General features: G+C 44.3%; 1 protein-coding gene across 1 annotated transcript; it reads right to left on the reverse strand.

Annotated features, from left to right (window-relative positions):
* Positions 1-437: 437 nt before the first annotated feature.
* On the reverse strand, positions 438-17,716 carry lck (LCK proto-oncogene, Src family tyrosine kinase). The gene is made up of 13 exons (XM_052085309.1): positions 17,556-17,716; positions 16,563-16,675; positions 15,820-15,880; positions 15,496-15,586; positions 10,954-11,052; positions 10,722-10,825; positions 9,525-9,674; positions 9,294-9,446; positions 7,086-7,265; positions 4,097-4,173; positions 1,971-2,124; positions 901-1,032; positions 438-810 (listed from the first exon to the last, which is right to left on the reverse strand). The coding sequence occupies exons 2-13, from the start codon at positions 16,668-16,670 to the stop codon at positions 614-616; spliced, it is 1,506 nt and encodes a 501-aa protein (XP_051941269.1). The 5' UTR covers positions 16,671-16,675; positions 17,556-17,716; the 3' UTR covers positions 438-613.
* Between the last annotated feature and the right edge of the window lie 1,570 nt (positions 17,717-19,286).

The raw sequence follows: 19,286 nt of genomic DNA on the forward strand, positions 1-19,286 counted from the left end.
GCTGGAGCCGATCCCAGCTGTCTTCGGGCAGTAGGCAGGGGACAGCCTGAACGGCTTGCCAGCCAATCGCAGGGCACACAGAAACGAACAACCATTCGCGCTCACACTCATACCTAGGGACAATTCGGAGTGTTCAATCAGCCTGCCATGCAAGTTTTTGGAATGTGGGAGGAAACCGGAGGACCTGGAGAAAACCCACGCAAGCACGGGGGAGAACATGCAAACTCCTCACAGGAAGGTCGGAGCTGGAATTGAACCCTTTAGGCCAGGTAAACCTGGTCTAAGTTGTGGTGCAGGTGGTGTAACGCAGTTTTGGTGGATATGATCCACATATAAAATTTAGACTGAACTTTGCGTTAGCTAAAATTGCACAAGGCATGAAAATAGGGCCTGAGATGTGTGTGTCTGTCAACCTGCTGCTAATTAGAAAAGTCAAATAATTCAAAGATTTTTTTTAATTGTACAATAAAGACAATAAAAGTAACACATTTATGAGGACAGCAATGGTTAACTGTTCCCTTAACAACTGTGATGAAAGATAGAGCTGAAGTATTGCATCAGGCAGACATCAACCAGGCCTTTACAGTCGGAATGTGACTTGGTGCAGTTAAGGCTACGCCTGATACTGACGTTCTGTGGCAATAAAGAAGTCCTCCAAAACACTCCTCAGGTACTCGAAGGTGGGTCTATTTTCCGGGTTCTCTCTCCAGCAGAGACACATGATATTATAAAGTCCATCTGAACACTTTTCTGGCTTTGGCATCCTGTAGCCCTGCTCCAGGTTCTGGATCACCTCAGGGTTGGACATACCTGAACATTGATAGAACAGTCAATTACCAGTGTGGTTATTGTGAAGGAATTTGTGTAAATATTGTAAAGAAAATGCAAATAAATGTTTACCGGGGTATGGTATGCGGCCATATGTGACTACTTCTGTTAGGAGGATCCCAAAGGACCATACATCAGACTTGATGGAAAATGTTCCAAAGTTTATAGCTTCTGGGGCAGTCCACTTGATGGGAAACTTTGCTCCTGTGAACACAAAGGTAAATGAACATTTGAGCTGCTGCCACGGTAGGAAGGTTGTGATGCTTCACGTTGGTGTAAAGTCAAATAGTAATAAGGAAAAAGTCTAATTGTGCTGCAGTTTGTACAATTTTTTATATCGACCATGATATATATCTCTATAACGCTGAATGATAACATAACATACTAGAGTGTGTGGCATTCCGTCAAGACTGATGGACTCACGTTTTTCTGGCGAATTACAAAAATTTCTAAAAAGTTGCTGGATTAAGCGCCAATGGAAGTATATTTTCGTCCGTCACTGGAATCGTCACTACCCGATCAGCACCTTCACTGAGGAGCTCCCGTTTCGCTGACGAGTGACGGAAACACGTGCTGCGCATTTGGCTTGTATTCGTTTGCACGGGGCTAAAAAAAACGTTGAACATCGCCTGTCAATCTGGTGAACTATGGTTGTGTTGGCTGCTCACTCTTAGTTCCCAATCTCTAAGCCTGCCCCTTTTTTACGTTGCAAATAATTGATAAAACGTAGGCTAAATACAGTACTAAAAACATGTTTTCCCTTAATCCTGCGGGGTATTGACTTGCGCATGCGCAAGTAAAAATTTTCTTCAAGATTCACAACATTAACTCTTTCAGGGACAGCGGTTACTACAGTGGACAGCTTATCATGTTATCAGGTTCAAAAGGTGCATGAAAGGGTGAATAAAATTGAAAGATGTTAATCCAACGAGGCCTTTTAGAATGCTTACTTATCTACAGAAATGTGATCATCGTCAAATATTCTACAGGCACAGTTGAGCAATAACTGCAAAATGAGAGCTATAATATGGACAAAAATAGCAGTGTGTATACAACAGTAGAACAACGTAATATCACAAAATATTGCATAATTGTCTGCATGAGTAAAGACTAAAAGGGAGTAAATCAATTGGTCTCCTTACCCTCCCTAGCTGTGTATTGACTGTCCTCAATGAGTCTGGCAAGTCCAAAGTCTGCTACCTTACAGATGAGCTCATGGGACACCAGAATGTTGGCAGCTCGGAGGTCCCGATGGATGTAATTCTTCTGCTCAATGTAAGCCATTCCGTCTGCTACCTGCAGGGAGCAGCACACCATTAGTCCGATCGTTCTGTCCTTCTTTGCATGCGCTGTGTCTTCCGGTTACGATGTTATAATTGTGTGCTTGCGTGTGTGTGTGTGTGTGTGTGTGTGTGTGTGTGTGTGTGTGTGTGTGTGTGTGTGTGTGTGTGTGTGTGTGTGTGTGTGTGCGTGCGTGAGTGTGTTGTGTGTGTGTGCGTGCTAAAGCCTTTATCTGTTATTGGGTGAAAGGCAGACTATGACTTGGACTGTTTGGCAGTCCATTGCGGGACATTGTTTTGGGCTGAAGACGAGAAATGTCGACAAGTCAGGAATGTAACACTTTCCTCATCTATCTTTGACAAGACCTCTCATCTCCTGCAGTGTCCTCCACCCAGGTACACAAGTGGGCCTGCTATTGCCAACTATACTCTATCTTGCCCTCGTTGCTGGTATCCTTTTAGCGTGTGTCCAGTTGAAGGCTAATTCCTGTGACCATGTATGGACCATCATTTTTCACGCAGAGAGAATGGTGGGATTGTAAGCATTTTGGTTTGCTTGGTCTGAAGTGCATATTTCAGACCTCCAAAGAATGTGTCTCATAGGTGCCGTTGGCCTCGAGAACTTGTCAGAAACGTGACATGGATAAAGTCTGTTTGTTCTTTTAGATTTTAGTCATTGACATTACAACTCTTTACGCTCCTTTCCATTCATTACATTGTCGCAAGAATCAGTCATTTTTGTTTGATGTCCTTTGTTCAATTGATTTGATCAACTTGCCACATATGTGTAATGAAATTGCGAGACTAAAACAAGTAATTTGTCATATACTGGATTTTTATTGCCATGCCTTGATTTGAAAAACTGTAAGGTAGAAGTGTCAACTTTATCAAACAAGGGGTGCACTTGTATTAAATATATTGTGGCTTCATTGGTATTAAAAAAACTCTATCTTGATTTATTTCACTTTTATGGCAACATTTTCAACACACGGGTATGGCCATGTTGGATCCAATGAGATGTAACCAGATTAAAACACATTTTGATTTCCATCCCATTATTCAAAAACATGACTTTGTTTCAAATTCACATCAGATATTAATTAATTATTGTGCTCCACCCGACCACCTTGCCATGGAGCCCGCCGCCTCACCAGTAACGTACGTTTACCTCAGCGATTAAGACATGCAAGTCAGAACGCACGTCGCATAACCTAAATTTAAAACCTTTCAAGCCTTTGTATGATCACAAGGATTCACCACTGGAGTTCTGCCCAGTGTGATAGCTGTAAAAACACTCCTGGCACTTGATAGGGATCTGTAATATCCCTGTCCATCTTGCACATGTATCTCATTATGTCCTTCTTATTAAACTAGGCTAAGATGGTAATTTACTTGGACGTATCGTTGACTAATAAATGCTCATTTTATCATTGCTCACCCCTGTAAAGTCTTCGCCTGCCACAGCTTCTACCCTGCCAGTGTAAACAAACGCACACAGGGATCATTCAAGTGACGTCCAGAGCTCTGAAGGTCAAAGCCGCGATGCGTTTCCAGAGGCAATGCCGTCCGCTCAAAACAATCCTGGTTTCCCATCATCCATCAGCAAAATGGGCGTCTGTCAGTGACGGATTGGCTAACCATCCATCAGTATTGACTGAATGTCCACCACTGTGTACAATGTTATACTGAGGTGTACTGAGAACAGATTTTATAGACAAATTATACTATTTATAGTGGCGTCAACGAGTTGGGGGGGAGGGGGGTGGCTTAATAGAAAATAATTGAGATACACTGGTTTAGGGACAACACACATTTGTTAATATTGCAAGACCTAGTGTTGAGCCAACGGCTGATTGGCACAGTGGCTGACTTTTTGTCTGTGATGATCATGCTTGAGAAAGAAAGGTTTAAATCAAATCGTGCAAGTGGCATGAAAGGAGAGCATATGTCAGAGAGACAGACAGAGACAGAATGGAACGCCGTCTTACCTGGGATGTCATGTCTATCAAAGTTTTCATGGACAAATTACTCCCCTGTGTTGTTTTTAGGTATTCCAGCAAGCTACCTGTCAACAATATAGGTTTCATAAAGTCACTCCCAGTGTTCTTATACATCCATTTTCTATACCAGTAAGGCTCATGAGGGTCACAGGTGAGCCAAAGCCTGTCCCACCTGACTTTGGGTCAAGCAGCATTTCTGTTCTGACCTCCACGGGAAAGGTAATGTGACAGAATGTCTTTTTTGAAATTCTGTGCACATTCCAGTATGCCAATAATGATCAACATTTAAAAAATTTGGTTAGAATTTTTTTCTCTAATTCGTTGGCGTTATGTGATTGATGACACTGTTCAAATCTTATGAAAATCGGATCCGACCAAATTTGGTATGCAGACGCACGGGCAGAAACTATGGCATCAAAACAACTTTCATTAAAACCACAATGATTTTTTTTGGAAACAATTTTAATTTAACAGGGAATATCCATTTAACACTTTCATATTTTTATTTACATCAAATCACACCAGGTTCTAATTGACTGTGACCTTGTTACATGACTATTATTGTACCCTTGGAAAATACATTTTACATCCGCATTTTGGTTAATATTGCATTGGTGGACTAATAATTAAACATAATAGTTCATCAATCTCAGGATGCCTCAGGATTACCTTGTGTTGGTGACCGAAATTAATGTCACAGCTACCCTTGCGTGAACAAACCCAGAAAGAAAGTTTAGTAGACTCTCTGGCAGTTTCCCAGTTTGTGTTCGTGCATGTTCCTACGTCCTTGTGATCTTGTGAAATGTCACCAATCGCGGCCCAAACACTGTTCCAGTTGAAAATGTGAATAAACCAAAAATGCACAGAATACCCGGATGTTATTCTTGTCAACTACCGTATCTTAAGGAAAGGCTGCATCGGTTGGTTACATGTGAGTGGGAAAATATCCCAAGATTTGTTCCGTGCTTCCATTAAAATCGTTTTTAAGATTGAGAAACGACTTCTGTGTATGCTGCAAGTTGTTTACATAATGATTCTGAACCATTAACCTGAACTTGCTAAAATGTTGTTCAAACTATCTTGCCACCAACCTGTAGTTAAGCTAGTTATCGCAGCATACACAGCGAGTCTGACTTTAACAACATTCGCAAGGGTAGTTGCGATGCCCAACACGGCGGCACCCTGAGATTAATTGACATTGATGAATGATCGTTTTAAGTCTTTTTCCATGAATGTGATTTTAACCACAATAGTGTGTTTTGATTAGCGGTGGCACATATAACGTATTATAGTACCCCCCCCCCCCCCCCACACACACACACACACAAAATTTCTCCTTGAAGAAACTCCATGCTTTGAAACTACATTGGCAGACTTGGACCAGAATAGAAGTTCAAATCAGGGAACATAACAGTGGAAGGAAGTACATTGAGGATCAGTCAATTTGGGTTGGAATAGAAAAGAACAATACCTTTGCATGTCAGACAGCCACGTTAATGCAAAGGGAAGCAGTTTAAAAAAATGTCTGTGGCAGGAAAAAAGAAGCTTTACTGCCCCGTGTTTGAGTTGCATTTGAATTCGAACAGCCAAATGAATGTTCTTTGTCAAGGTCACACAGAAGCCTCTGAGGACACGCCTGTTATTTTCCATCTTTGTTGTTGTAGATAGTAAAAAAAGAGACAAAGTCAAAAGACGGGAACTCCAAGCCATCCTTTCTCTTGACAACAGAGGCTGCATTTGTTTCCTATTTACACGTGGATTTCAGACAAAGAGAGCCACTGCTGGTAGTTTGACAGGCTGGTCGTACAAGACTTTTACAAAAGAGCACCATTCAAGGCGATGGTGATGTTTGGAGCAAGACCCCAACCAATTTTGGTATTGTTTAATTGTCCGACAAGAAATCGTAAACCTTTGGAGAATGAAGTTGCACATGATGCAGTTTCTCGCTGCTATTCATTATTTCCACGTGTTTATAAATCTTTCACATTGTTATATATGGAGAAGGGAAAAGAAGATCCAGTTGCAAGATTTGGTACAATCTGCCTTTGTCGAGAGGCTATTTGTTTACAACTGCGATTGGGCTGTGCCAGTATTGGAGTGCATGTGACAGTGCGCGTGTTTGTGTCTGCGGATGCACAGATTCTGGAGAGGGGGCAGAGGTCACTGAGAGTCTCTAAACAATAACCCGGTGAAACGCCCCTTCCATCTTTAACACCTTCCCACAAAACAGACCTTGGGAAATTTTGCCTTTGCGGGTAAACAACAGTCACATGACAGCATCCGCAGGAGCGAGCAAAGCCAGTGAAAGTTTATGTTTCCTCGGAATGCCCGAGGAACTGAAAATAGCCAATCGGACTTCTTCAGCATAGCAGGGGAACATTGTCTTATTGCCTCCGCCAAGCATGAAAAGGCGAGGGCGAGAGCTACTACTTTGGGTTGTTTGATCATTAGAAGGAATGGATGATGACTCATTTAATGTTGGTGAAAATCCAAAAAAAAAGGGTGCCGATATACAGACAACCTTCATTTTGACTTTTAACTCTAACAGTTTATATGGAGAAATATTTTTCCTTGGTAGAGGTCTGCCATCTCTGGGGTTCTATTCTTATTTAGATTGTTTCAAGAGCTCTTTCGCGGCTCTACCGCAATACGTGAATATATGACTCAAGACTATGTTGGGAAATGAGGGCGATTCTAGGTTTTGTTCAAACATGTGCTCTATTATCCAGAGATTGAAACCATAGTGATGTGTTAGATCCTGAACATGGATGACACAACACTGAGTGTTTCCTCGTTTGCACTTATGCCTTTGCGTTGTCTATGGACATGAAACTGCTTAGAACTGTCACATTTTTTTTAAGGTTTTGTTAGTCATTTAATGGAAAGACCCAAGGGCCAAATTTTCTTTTGTTCTTGATGCTTCAGTCATCCGTTTGAAATCCCGTTGAAATAGTCATTGGGAGACCCTCTTACGTACCGTTTTCCATGTACTCAGTGACAATAAGGATGGGCTCCTGGCTAACCACAGCGAAGAGGCGCACGAGACGAGGATGTTGCAGGTTCTTCATCACATTGGCTTCTTCCAGAAAGGCTTCCGTCGACATTGTGCCAATCTTCAGACCCTTAATTGCAACCTTCCTGTCATTATTGTAGAAACCTGAAAAGAAAGTACCGGTACTTGAAAATGAAGAAACAACAGGGGGCTTTATTTGTATTGTACATTCATAAGCCTCGACCGCCGGGGTGTCCAAACTCGGTTCTCAAGGGCCACCATCCTGTTTCCCAGCTCTCCCAGGAGCAACACACCTGATTATAAAAATTCTGAACGACTTGCTCGAGTACATGCAGGAGATCGGCGCATGTACAGTAAATTTATTGAAAATGAATTATGAAAAGCATTCCACTTGACTTCAAGTTAGCCATTGTGCAGTGAGATCGCCTTCTAGCTCCGATCGTGCCACCATGTGTGAAAAATCCATCCATTGTGCTTTTAAAAATATATTAAGGACGATAATAAAAAATTAATTAAATGACTTGATTTCTTCAGACTCGCAGGGATTGACGCACACTGTTGTCACAGTTCTGATTGAAATACCATGGCATCCACCTATCCACCTTACAAAAATGTCAAACCGCTTATGAATACATATCAAAAGAGAACATATAGCTCAATATAGATTTGTGACACAAATAAAACTAGTCTTAGTTTGTAAAAATTGCTCCAAGATGAAGTATTCTAGGCCACTTTTATGTTCTGAATCGACCCAAATTGGCTTGTCCAAAAATCTACGTAAGTTTATGGGAATTGTTAATACATTTTTGCATGAGTAGTTGCTGTCTTATACTGTAATATCAAAACTATGAAGTGGAGAGTTATATGAATGATTATTGTGTCGTTGAAAAGGTAAACTCACTGTTCAATCAAGTTATCGCTTATAGCAGTAAAAGTGTTGAGATCCTTCACTTCACATCTTCTCATTCTCCTTCGCATTTTCTTTTTGTTTTTGTGGCATTTTTTTTCCATCTCTCGCAATCAACCCACCATCCATCCATCCATTTTCAATTCCTCTATTCTTGAACAGGGTCACGGGAAGTTGCTGGAGCCTATCCTAGCTGAATTTGGGTGGAAGGCAAACTACACCCTGAACTGGTTGCCAGTCAGTCACAAGGCACATAGAAAGACAAACGACCATTCACATCCACGTGTGCACCATCACTGAGTGTCTCCATGAACCAGATGTGACAAAATAAAAATGTCAATTTCTTTCGGGAGGAGAATATGAAAACACAAAATGCAAACGCCGCTCAGGATCGTTTTTTTTGTTTTGTTTTGTTTTTTGTATGCACTGCATACATTTGCGGTGCACTGAGAGGGAGAGGGCAGTGCACAAATGCTCACACAATTGCTCACACTTAGACTGGGGAACATTAAAACAGTAAAGTAGACTTGCCCCGGCATGAAAATGAAGATGCATCAGTGTTTACTCCGAGCGCACATGCACCTATCTAAGAAAATAGGGCCTGAGTGTTTTGCTGTCTTAATATTAACAGTGGTTGTTTTACTAACAGTTACTGATAAAGTTGTTGATAAAGATTTTATTATGCAAGGAAGTTTGACCCGAGAATCCATCCATTGTTTCTATTTAAGTTTTGTCCTATGTGGAAATACATTCAAGAGGTCGATCTGCGTCATAGAGCTGCTTGTGTTCGACCTTAGAGGTTGCGCCGTGGTAAAATAGGGAATGAAATATGGAGAAGTTGAAGCGAAGGTCATGTTTTCACACTCGCTGCGGTGAGAGTTCATCACAGCCGGTATGAGGGAATTTAAAAACAGAGGAAACAGTCCTCCAATTAATGATACAAGGGCCGCGACTCATATTGTCCATGTACTGTAATAGCAATTAAAGCAGAACTATTTGGCCTCTGGATGAACTTGCACAATGGATGGTCATGCTGCTATTGTGAAGATAGAATTCCTTAAATGTAGAAAGTTCTCTGGAAAGATAGATTAAGGGAGCCTGAGTTAAGCTTCATGACAAGGCTAATTTCTTGCATTATTCTGCAGGTCAAAGAGCTTAAAGTAGCATACGGTAAAGAGCCACTGTTATCGGGAATAATCGAGTGCATGCGGTATTCCCCATGCAGTGGTAAATCTCAGACAAACAAAGACAGAGTGCTTGCTCACCCATCCAGACATCTCCAAACTGGCCCGCTCCGAGCTTATTCACCATTTTCAGGGACTCCCGGGAGATCTCCCACTCATCTTGCCACCATGGTTTCTGAGGAGCTCTTGACTGGCATGGCTTCACCAACTTGGTACACAAACCTTCTGCATCACCTGAACGACAGAAAGTGGATCAGCGAAAGACATCGCAGCGATAAACCTGACTTTTTGGGAAGTACTAATCACACGTACGTGTATGATGCTGGACAAGTTCTTTCAGGGAATTAAAAGATATCTTATTGGTGATGTAGAAACCACCGTTGTCCAAGTTGCGGATCCTGTAATGTTTCACTCCTTCACCCGTGTTTGGGTCAAAGTCCCTGATTGACAATGAGTATGACCCTGAAACAAATAAGATGAAAACATTTACAGTAGAAATGAAAGGAGGGGTTTATTTTTTTCTTTTTGCCCTTCGGAGTCACAATTGAATCATCACAATAAAGTTAACAGTTTGTTAACTTTTTTTTTGGTTAACGTTTGTTAACACATTTGTTAACAGTTCAACCTTTGGAAGGTTTGTCGATGAAGAGCCACTAAAATGGCATCAGCGGTGTCGAAGATGGAAAAGTTTGGTCTGTAAATGTTTGGTCGGAAACCTTTGACCTTACACAAGTACTTCTTTATCCAAAATGCGAGCAACTAAATTGAACGAAGTGGTAAGACCCCAAAACTCTCACCTCCAGACAACACGTCTCACACGTTTGCACACGTCTCACATTCGGGCCCACATTTTCCCATGGCCATTCAATTATTATGCACTTTTACAGTTATTTTTCATAAATAGCTTTTTTGGAACATGCACAATCACATGTGCAACACTCCTTTCAGAGTACATATTAGAAAACTGATCCATCCATCAATCCATTTTCGGAACCACTTTATCCTCAGAAGGGTCGCGTGGTGTGCTGGAGCCCATCCCAGCTGTCTTCGGGCAGTTGGCAGGGGACACCCTGAAACGGTTGCCAGCCAATCACAGGGCACGCAGAGAGAAACAACCACCCGCGCTTACATTCACAACAACAGACAATTTAGAGACTTCAATCAGCCTGCCATGCATGTTTTTGGAATATGGGAGGAAACCGGCGTACCTCGAGAAAACCCACGCAGGCCCAGGGAGAACATGCCACCCACCCCCACCACCACCACCAGCCCCACACCACTGGCCCCTCCCCCCCCTCCCCCCAAAGGCAAGGTAAGGCTAAAATGGGCATTCTGAGACTATTATGGCCATTTTCATCCAAGTGAAGAACAACAATTCACTTTTTAACAGGCCAGCACATATCTCCTTGACAGTTCGGTGTTAAAAATTATATCGGTTTCCAAAAGCCTGTGACTTTTGGACAGTACTGTATGTGTTACTGCAGTGTAGTGATAGTATGCATCCATCACCTGGGATCGTCTCACTCTCACGAATCAAGAAGGAGCCCTTTGTGTTCCCGGGAGCGAGCAGGAGCCTCATTGAATCATTTTTAGAAATGTTCTTAAAGAACCACCTGTAACACACAACATGCTTCACACTGAAAACTGACACCTTTTTTTTTAGGCTGGTGGGATGGTACTGCAGGACACAGCTTTGAGGTCAACATCTTCATCAATGCAATATACTGCCTGTGTGACATACGGTTCTGTCTCTTCGGTGTTCATTGCAATAAAGTTGTGTGGGACGTAGCCCCTCTGTCCTGTGGTGAGAGATTCTGCCAAATACCACTCTGGATCATCCCTGATAGTCAAAACACAATGATTTTATGAGTTAGCTTACAAATGTGCAAATTTGACATCGATGAGTAAAAATCCTATACAGTAGTATATTTGTGAGTAATGTGCTCAGAGGATGTGTTTCTTTATAAATGCAAGTGAGCACTATCAAAATTGTAAATAACAATTGTAAATCATTCATTGTGACAGAACATTGTTGCTTGTAATTGATTTGATTATTTAATAGTGGCGTGAAATGCCCACTTGAGAAAGCGTTGTTGTGCCGAGAACCATGGAATTGCATATACTCTAACCGTTTTTTTTTTTCGCTCTCATGTTACGGTACTCAGAAAGTTCCGGACATATCCTCAAATTCCTCAAACATCTGATAGAAATTCATCAATTAGTCCAGAGAGATATAAGTCTGACGTGTTTCAAAGGGAAATAAATTGGATGACCACTCAACTACACAATGGATTACAGTTAAGGACATTCTTCTAAGAGGGAAAAAGAATAAATGTTTAATCATCACATCTTATTATTACTTGTACACAACAGACAAATGAACAAATACAATTGATGGATTACTCATTTTTAAATCAGTCAGCTGTTTGTTGTTTGTTCAATTATTGTTCAAGTGAGTATAAAGTGTGTAAAATAATTATTGCAATAGCTCAACGTTATTTAATTGCACGTGACTATTTGACATTTCGGTTCAGATTTTCATGGATCATGGAAGTTGACACACATGATTTGCTTTCGAGGGCCACATAAAATGATGCGGCGGGCTGGATCTGGCCCCCGGGCCTTGCGTTTAATACCTGTGTTTTAGAGTGTTCAATTAAACACGTCTGCATGTATTTGGATTGTGGGAGGAAACTTGGAGAGATTCTGGTTCATGCCTACTTTTCATTTCATTTTAATTGCTTTTGTCGGATTAATTTTTTTCCCTTCATGAACAAAGGAGCACCAAGAATTGTTTCCAAGACTGTATTCATTTATCCATCCATCCATCCATCCATCCATCCATCCATCCATCTTCTACCGCTTATCCGGGGCCGGGCCGCGGGGGCAACAGCTTTAGCAGGGAAGCCCAGACTTCCCTCTCCCTAGCTACTTCTTCCAACTCTCCCCGGGGGATCCCGAGGCGTTCCCAGGCCAGCTGGGTGACATAGTCTCTCCAGCGTGTCCTGGGTCTTCCTCGGGGTCTCCTCCCGGTGGGACATGCCCGGAACACCTCACCAGGGAGGCGTTCAGGAGGCATCCGAATCAGATGCCCAAGCCACCTCATCTGGCTCCTCTCGATGTGGAGGAGAAGCGGCTCGACTCTGAGCCCCTCCCGGATGACCGAGCTCCTCACCTTATCTCTAAGGGAGAGCCCGGACACCCTGCGGAGAAAACTCATTTCGGCCGCTTGTATCCAGGATCTCTTTCGGTCACGACCCATAGCTCGTGACCATAGATGAGGGTTGGAACGTAGATCGACCGGTAAATTGAGAGCTTCGCCCTTTGGCTCAGCTCCTTCTTCACCACGACAGACCGATACAACGTCCGCGTCACAGCAGACGCTGCACCGATCCGCCTGTCGGTCTCTCGCTCCCTCCTGCCCTCACTCGTGAACAAGACCCCAAGATACTTAAACTCCTCCACTTGGGGCAAGATCTTTCCCCCGACCCGGAGGGGGCACTCCACCCTTTTCCGACTGAGGACCATGGTTTCAGATTTGGAGGTGCTGATTTTCATCCCAACCGCTTCACACTCGGCTGCGAAACGCTCCAGTGAGAGTTGGAGAGCCCTGTTTGAAGGAGCCAACAGCACCACATCATCTGCAAAAAGCAGGGATGCAATACTGAGGCTACCAAAACGGACCCCCTCAACGCTTCGGCTGCGCCTAGAGATTCTGTCCATGAAGGTTATGAACAGAATCGGTGACAAAGGGCAGCCTTGGCGGAGTCCTACCCTCACTGGGAACGATTCTGACTTACTGCCGGCAATGCGAACCAAACTCTGACATCGGTGGTATAGTGACCGAACAGCCCGTATCAGGGGGTTCGGTACCCCATACCCACGAAGCACCCCCCACAGAACTCCCCGAGGGACACGGTCAAACGCCTTCTCCAAGTCCACAAAACACATGTAGACTGGTTGGGCGAATTCCCACATACCCTCGAAAACCCTGCTAAGGGTGTAGAGCTGGTCCACTGTTCCACGGCCGGGACGAAAACCACACTGCTCCTCCTCAATCTGAGGCTCGACTTCCTGACGGACCCCCCTCTCCAGCACCCCTGAATAGACCTTACCAGGGAGGCTGAGGAGTGTGATCCCTCTGTAGTTGGAACACACCCTCCGGTCCCCCTTTTTAAAAAGAGGGACTACCACCCCGGTCTGCCAATCCAGAGGCACTCTCCCCGTTGACCACCCGATGTTGCAGAGGCGTGTCAACCAGGACAACCCCACAACATCCAGAACCTTGAGGAACTCCGGGCGGATCTCATCCACCCCTGGGGCCTTGCCACCGAGGAGCTTTTTAACCACATCGGTGACTTCAACCACAGAGATAGGAGAGCCCACCTCAGAGTCCCGGGGCTCTGCTTCCTCCAAGGAAGGCGTGTTGGTGGAGTTGAGGAGGTCTTCGAAGTACTCTGCCCACCGGTTCACAACGTCCCGAGTCGAAGTCAGCAGCGCCCCATCCCCACTGTACACAGTGTTAGTGGCGCACTGCTTCCCCCTCCTGAGACGTCGGATGGTGGACCAGAACTTCCTCGAAGCCGTCCGGAAGTCGGCTTCCATGGCCTCACCGAACTCTTCCCATGCTCGGGTTTTTGCCTCGGCGACCACCAAAGCTGCGTTCCGCTTGGCCAGTCGATACCCGTCAGCTGCCTCTGGGGTCCCACAGGCCATAAAGGCTTGATAGGACTCCCTCTTCAGCTTGACGGCATCCCTTACTGCTGGTGTCCACCAGCGAGTACGAGGGTTGCCGCCACGACAGGCACCAACCACCTTACGGCCACAACTCAGATTGGCCGCCTCAACAATAGAGGCACGGAACATGGTCCACTCGGACTCAATGTCCCCTGTCTCCCCCGGAACATGGGAAAAGCTCTGTCGGAGGTGGGAGTTGAAACTCCTTCTGACAGGGGATTCCGCCAGACGCTCCCAACAAACCCTCACAATACGTTTGGGTCTGCCAGGACGGACCGGCATCTTCCCCACCATCGGAGCCTACTCACCACCAGGTGGTGATCAGTTGACAGCTCCGCCCCTCTCTTCACCCGAGTGTCCAGAACATGCGGCCGCAAATCCGATGACACGACCACAAGGTCGATCATCGAACTACGGCCTAGGGTGTCCTGGTACCAAGTGCACATGTGGACACCCTTATGTTTGAACAAGGTGTTCGTTATGGACAATCCGTGACGAGCACAGAAGTCCAATAACAAAACACCACTCGAGTTCTGATCGGGGGGGGGCGTTCCTCCCAATCACGCCCCTCCAGGTCTCACTGTCATTGCCCACGTGAGCATTGAAGTCCCCCAGTAGAACAAGGGAGTCCCCAGCAGGAGTACTCTCCAGCACACCCTCCAAGGACTCCAAAAAGGGTGGGTATGCTGAGCTGCTGTTTGGTGCATATGCACAAACAACAGTCAGGACCCGTCCCCCCACCCGCAGGCGGAGGGATGCAACCCTCTCGTCCACCGGTGTGAACCCCAATGTACAGGCACTGAGCCGGGGGGCAATAAGTATGCCCACACCTGCTCTGCGCCTCTCACCGTGAGCAACTCCAGAGTGAAAGAGAGTCCAACCCCTCTCGAGAGGACTCGTACCAGAACCCAGGCTGTGTGTGGAGGCAAGTCCGACTATATCCAGTCGGAACTTCTCTGCCTCACACACCAGTTCGGGCTCCTTCCCTGCCAGAGAGGTGACATTCCATGTCCCAAGAGCTAGCTTCTGCAGCCGAGGATCGGACCGCCAGGGTCCCCGCCTTTGGCTGCCGCCCAGCTCGCATTGCACCCGACCCCTTTGACCCCTCCCACGGGTGGTGAGACCATGAGAAGGGGGACCCACGTTGCCTCTTCGGGCTGAGCCCGGCCGGGCCCCATGGGTGTAGGCCCGGCCACCAGGCGCTCGCCAACGAGCCCCACCTCCAGGCCTGGCTCCAGAGGGGGGCCCCGGTGACCCGCGTCCGGGCAAGGGAAACTGAGTACCATTGATTTTGTTTTCCATAAGGGGCTTTGTGAGCCGTGCTTTGTCTGGTCCCTCACCTAGGACCTGTTTGCCATGGGTGACCCTGCCAGGGGCTGTATTCATTTATTTGTGGCATAATTAAAAAATAGAGTATATTTGAATCAAACAAAAGGTCAAAGTCATAATAGGGTTCCCGTTAAAAACATGACAACATCTGCTGAGAGCGCAGTTGCGGGAATAAAATGTTTGAGACCAAACAAGCTGTCACAAGTTCAGAACTCACCTGTTAATTATCTTGAGTTTCTCTCCCTTTTCAAAGCCCAGGTCACCATCATGGGCGGGTTCATAGCTGTAGCAAGCCACTGCTAGATTCTCTGCAAAAGCATTCCCAATTATTGTGAAATCAGGTTTTACAAATGGCTGCCCCCGAATGTTGAAAGACAGTTTTGAGGAGAATGGGCTGGGAAGTAATTTCATACAATGCTGATCCAAAAGTGTGCGGATAAATATGAATATTCATGTTCATCTTCACATTACTGTTCAACAAACACTTCACTTCATGGTTTGCGTCTTGTTCATCAGAAAGAGGAAATTCGTTCGTTGTTACCGGGGAGCGGAGATGAAGGTGCTGAACCCTGTGATGGATGTGGAATTAGTTGATTGGTATACTGGTGACAGAAGACAAGAAGATGTGCATTAGAGTTAATGATGAACAGAAATGCAATATTGGACAGGCAATTAGCAACACATCAAACATTTACCAATCGGAATTCGGGAAAATCAGATCTGCCCTGACACAGTTTTGCTATATTCTCTAAATCGTATGTAAAATTCATTCATTCATTCATTCATTCATTCATTCATTCATTCATTCATTCATTCATTTTCCAATCTGCTTTATCCTCACAAGGGTCGCGGGGGTGCTGGAGCCTATCCCAGCCGTCTTCGGGCAGTAGGGAGGGGACACCCTGAACCAGTTACCAGCCAATCGCAGGGCACACACAGATGAACAACCATTCGTGCTCACACTCACACCTAGTGACAATTTTGAGCCTTCAATTAGCCTGCCGTACATGTTTTTGGAATGTGGTAGGAAACCGGAACACCTGGAGAAAACCCACGCAGGCACGGGGAGAACATGCAAACTCCACACAGACCTCTGGACTGTGAGGTCGACGCGCTAACCACTGGACCACCAGGCCTCCGCTGATCTAAAATGTACTTAAGAATTGAAATTCTCTACATTCCTCTATTTTTTGGACATGAAATTATAAAAACACTTTTACGAGCAGTTTTGCATGCATGCACGAGCTGCTGTACCTCCAAATAAAACTCACAAATGCAACTTACTTGATTGCGTGATTGTGGAGATATGGGACAATTACAGTGCTCGCAAATTTCATCCAAGTTCTCGATCCATTCAGCATCTGAGTAGTCGGAGCTGCAGTTGCATCCCATCTTTTCTGTAAGTTAATGATAAAATTAAAAGAGCATTTTTGGGCCACCGGCTCTTGAGATGGTGTAATTAGGAGGTCACTTCAATGAATACATTGAATTTCAATCAGATTAACAAAAAGTGGTTTTGTTAATCTGATTGTTCATTGATTATGTTGAGGTTTCCCGAATGGCCTTGCAGCCATTACAGCATGCTTTGTGTTTGAATTCGAAGCTTTGTAATGAACCAAGCAAAGAATTCTTCCAAGAGCAACTTGACTTGCTTATTTTTGGTGTCATAAATTGTGTTGTTTCAAAATCTCATGGTCCCCATTGGACGAGAACCAGTTCAGTGGGCTAATTGTAGCATTTGACTCTCTCCGACGTCTCATAGTCATGGAAAAAATTAATCGACGAAGACCCCAAGGAACAAACCACAAGACTTTTTTTTTTCTCCGCTGCTTATCTTTTCTTGTACTCTCAAGTGGGGAGCGTTTTTCTATTCTTGCTATCAAAGTCAACATTTTCCATTGAAGTGGCTCTCTTCTTGTGATCTACAGCTAAAGGTCTTCCAAACAAAAAAAAAAAAACACAGTGTGTTATTGTTTCCAATGTTCTATGTGCAAACGGATGTTGAATTTGTCAAATTTCACTGACCAAAAAAGGATGGGCCTCTTCTCGTAAAACTGAAATTAATCTTTCTTGAAACAAAATAAGGACTCAAAGCAGAAAACGTTCTCATTGCCGTGAAATCAAATTTGGAATTTGCGCAAAAGGTACGAATGTTTCTCAGGCTTCAAACTTGATTAAGATTTGTAATTTGTATGAGGAAAGTTCAAGAGTTTTGTTTGATGATCTACGCTCTCGTTTTGTCTATACGTACCATCACAAGTGTGATACTGTACTCACCTCTTTGTGTAGAAAATGTGTCTTCGCGCACATCAGAGTTCAAGTTCCGCCATGGGTGATGGATGTAAACGACGATATTTAGAAATCACTTTTCACCATGGCTGTGACAACATCATCATCTGTCTGTGTACTTAGATATGTCTGACAGTGCTTACGTGCATCTGTACACGCACGCGCGTGCACACACACACACACACACACACATGCACACACACACACACACACGCACACACAAAACCTAAAGTAGCAGAGAGCGGCATGAGAACTTCCTGTCGTTGAGAGGATATTGGTTGCACTGTAGTCATTTAGCAGGTGCTTAGCGTGCAAACGTTTTGGCGCAATGGTAGCGAGGTCATAACAGCAATTTTCCAAAGGAACTTTTGCTGCCAATGTGCTTGTCGATTGGCTGCCTACCAGAAAAAAAACAACCAAAAAAAACGTGTGGTGTTTTTTTTTCAATGTAACTTTCATTTCTCTTTCGACACAATGAATTTCATAGTCAGCAACCATATTTTAATTTTAATACATACTAATATTTGTCCTGGTCAGGTCTCAGTGCAGAGGTGCGGGGTTTGATTCCGGCCTTCCTGTGTGGAGTTTGCATGTTCTCCTCGTGCCTGCGTGGATTTTCTCCAGGTACTCCAGTTTCCTCACATATTTCATAAAACATGCGTGGCAGGTTAATGTAGCACTCGAAATTGTCCCTTGGTGTGAGTGTGAATGGTAACCAGTTGACTGAGATAGACTACGGCATTCCCACAGGGGGATAAGCAGATTGGAAAATGAATGGATCGATGGATGAATGTCTCACTAGTCCTTGGTCACGTGCTTAGGTCAAGGTCATTATGAATCATTAAAAAAAAAAAGTCAGACTGTCATCGAGTGTTATAACAACACAGGAAATTGATTTGATCGAAAGATTAATATGCACAGTTTTTCGTTGAATAACTTCTCTGTATTTAATGTTACTTACTGAAAAGAAAGACAGACAACAAACAGACTTTTTGTCATGTTGTACCGTTCCACTGACTCTGCTGTGGGCCACAGCGCTATTCTTGTGGTGACGAGCTGCTGCAACAGAGCCTGCTTTGGCAGGAAGTGTGTGTGTGTGTGTGTGTGTGTGCGTACACATGCACATATAGCCTTTTAAGGCCTGTTAACTTGCACACTTTAAAAAAAATTATATTTTGAGTAAGCAGAGATATTATTTTTAGATTAGATTTATATTTTGTGTGGTATGATTTTAATCCATCCACACACCCATTTTCTGTCCCACTCCCACAGGAGAGCTGGAGCCTATGCCAACTGACATTAGGTGAAAGTCAGACAACATCCTGGCTGTCGATCGTGGAGCACTGACAGTACAGACACAGAAACCCATTCACACAGCCACGAACGCCACGAACTGGCAACTGAGTCAACTTTGCCTCCACGGAAGTCAGGCGAGTGAACTACTGTACTAGACAGACTCTGCTCGATATTGTTTGCAACAATAAAACCAAAAAGAAACAAAAGTTTCAGTAATGGAGGGACAGCTTTGGGAATTTGGTGCCTTGCTCAGATGTTTGCAGCACAAGCGTTAGACCCTCGTGTCCTCATGGCATTTCAACATTATGAAAGAAGACTTTCAATTTTGTCATTTGAAGGGGGTGTAAAACAGATAATTGCTGAATGAACAACAAAAAAAAAGATTGCTCCCGCTCTGGAAGTGGATTTTATGATTGGGCAAAT

The sequence above is a fragment of the Hippocampus zosterae genome, chromosome 14, assembly GCF_025434085.1.
Source record: "Hippocampus zosterae strain Florida chromosome 14, ASM2543408v3, whole genome shotgun sequence".
NCBI classification, from domain to species: Eukaryota; Metazoa; Chordata; class Actinopteri; order Syngnathiformes; family Syngnathidae; genus Hippocampus; species Hippocampus zosterae.

Excerpts from the sequence above, each read along its gene's own strand:
- lck (XM_052085309.1), bottom strand. The coding sequence starts at position 16,670 with ATGGGATGCAACTGCAGCTCCGACTACTCAGATGCTGAATGGATCGAG. Across the intron at positions 9,675-10,721 it reads TGAGAGTGAGACGATCCCAG|GGTCATACTCATTGTCAATC; the intron begins GTGATGGATGCA and ends TATTTGTTTCAG. Across the intron at positions 9,447-9,524 it reads ACTTGTCCAGCATCATACAC|GTGATGCAGAAGGTTTGTGT; the intron begins GTACGTGTGATT and ends TCTGTCGTTCAG.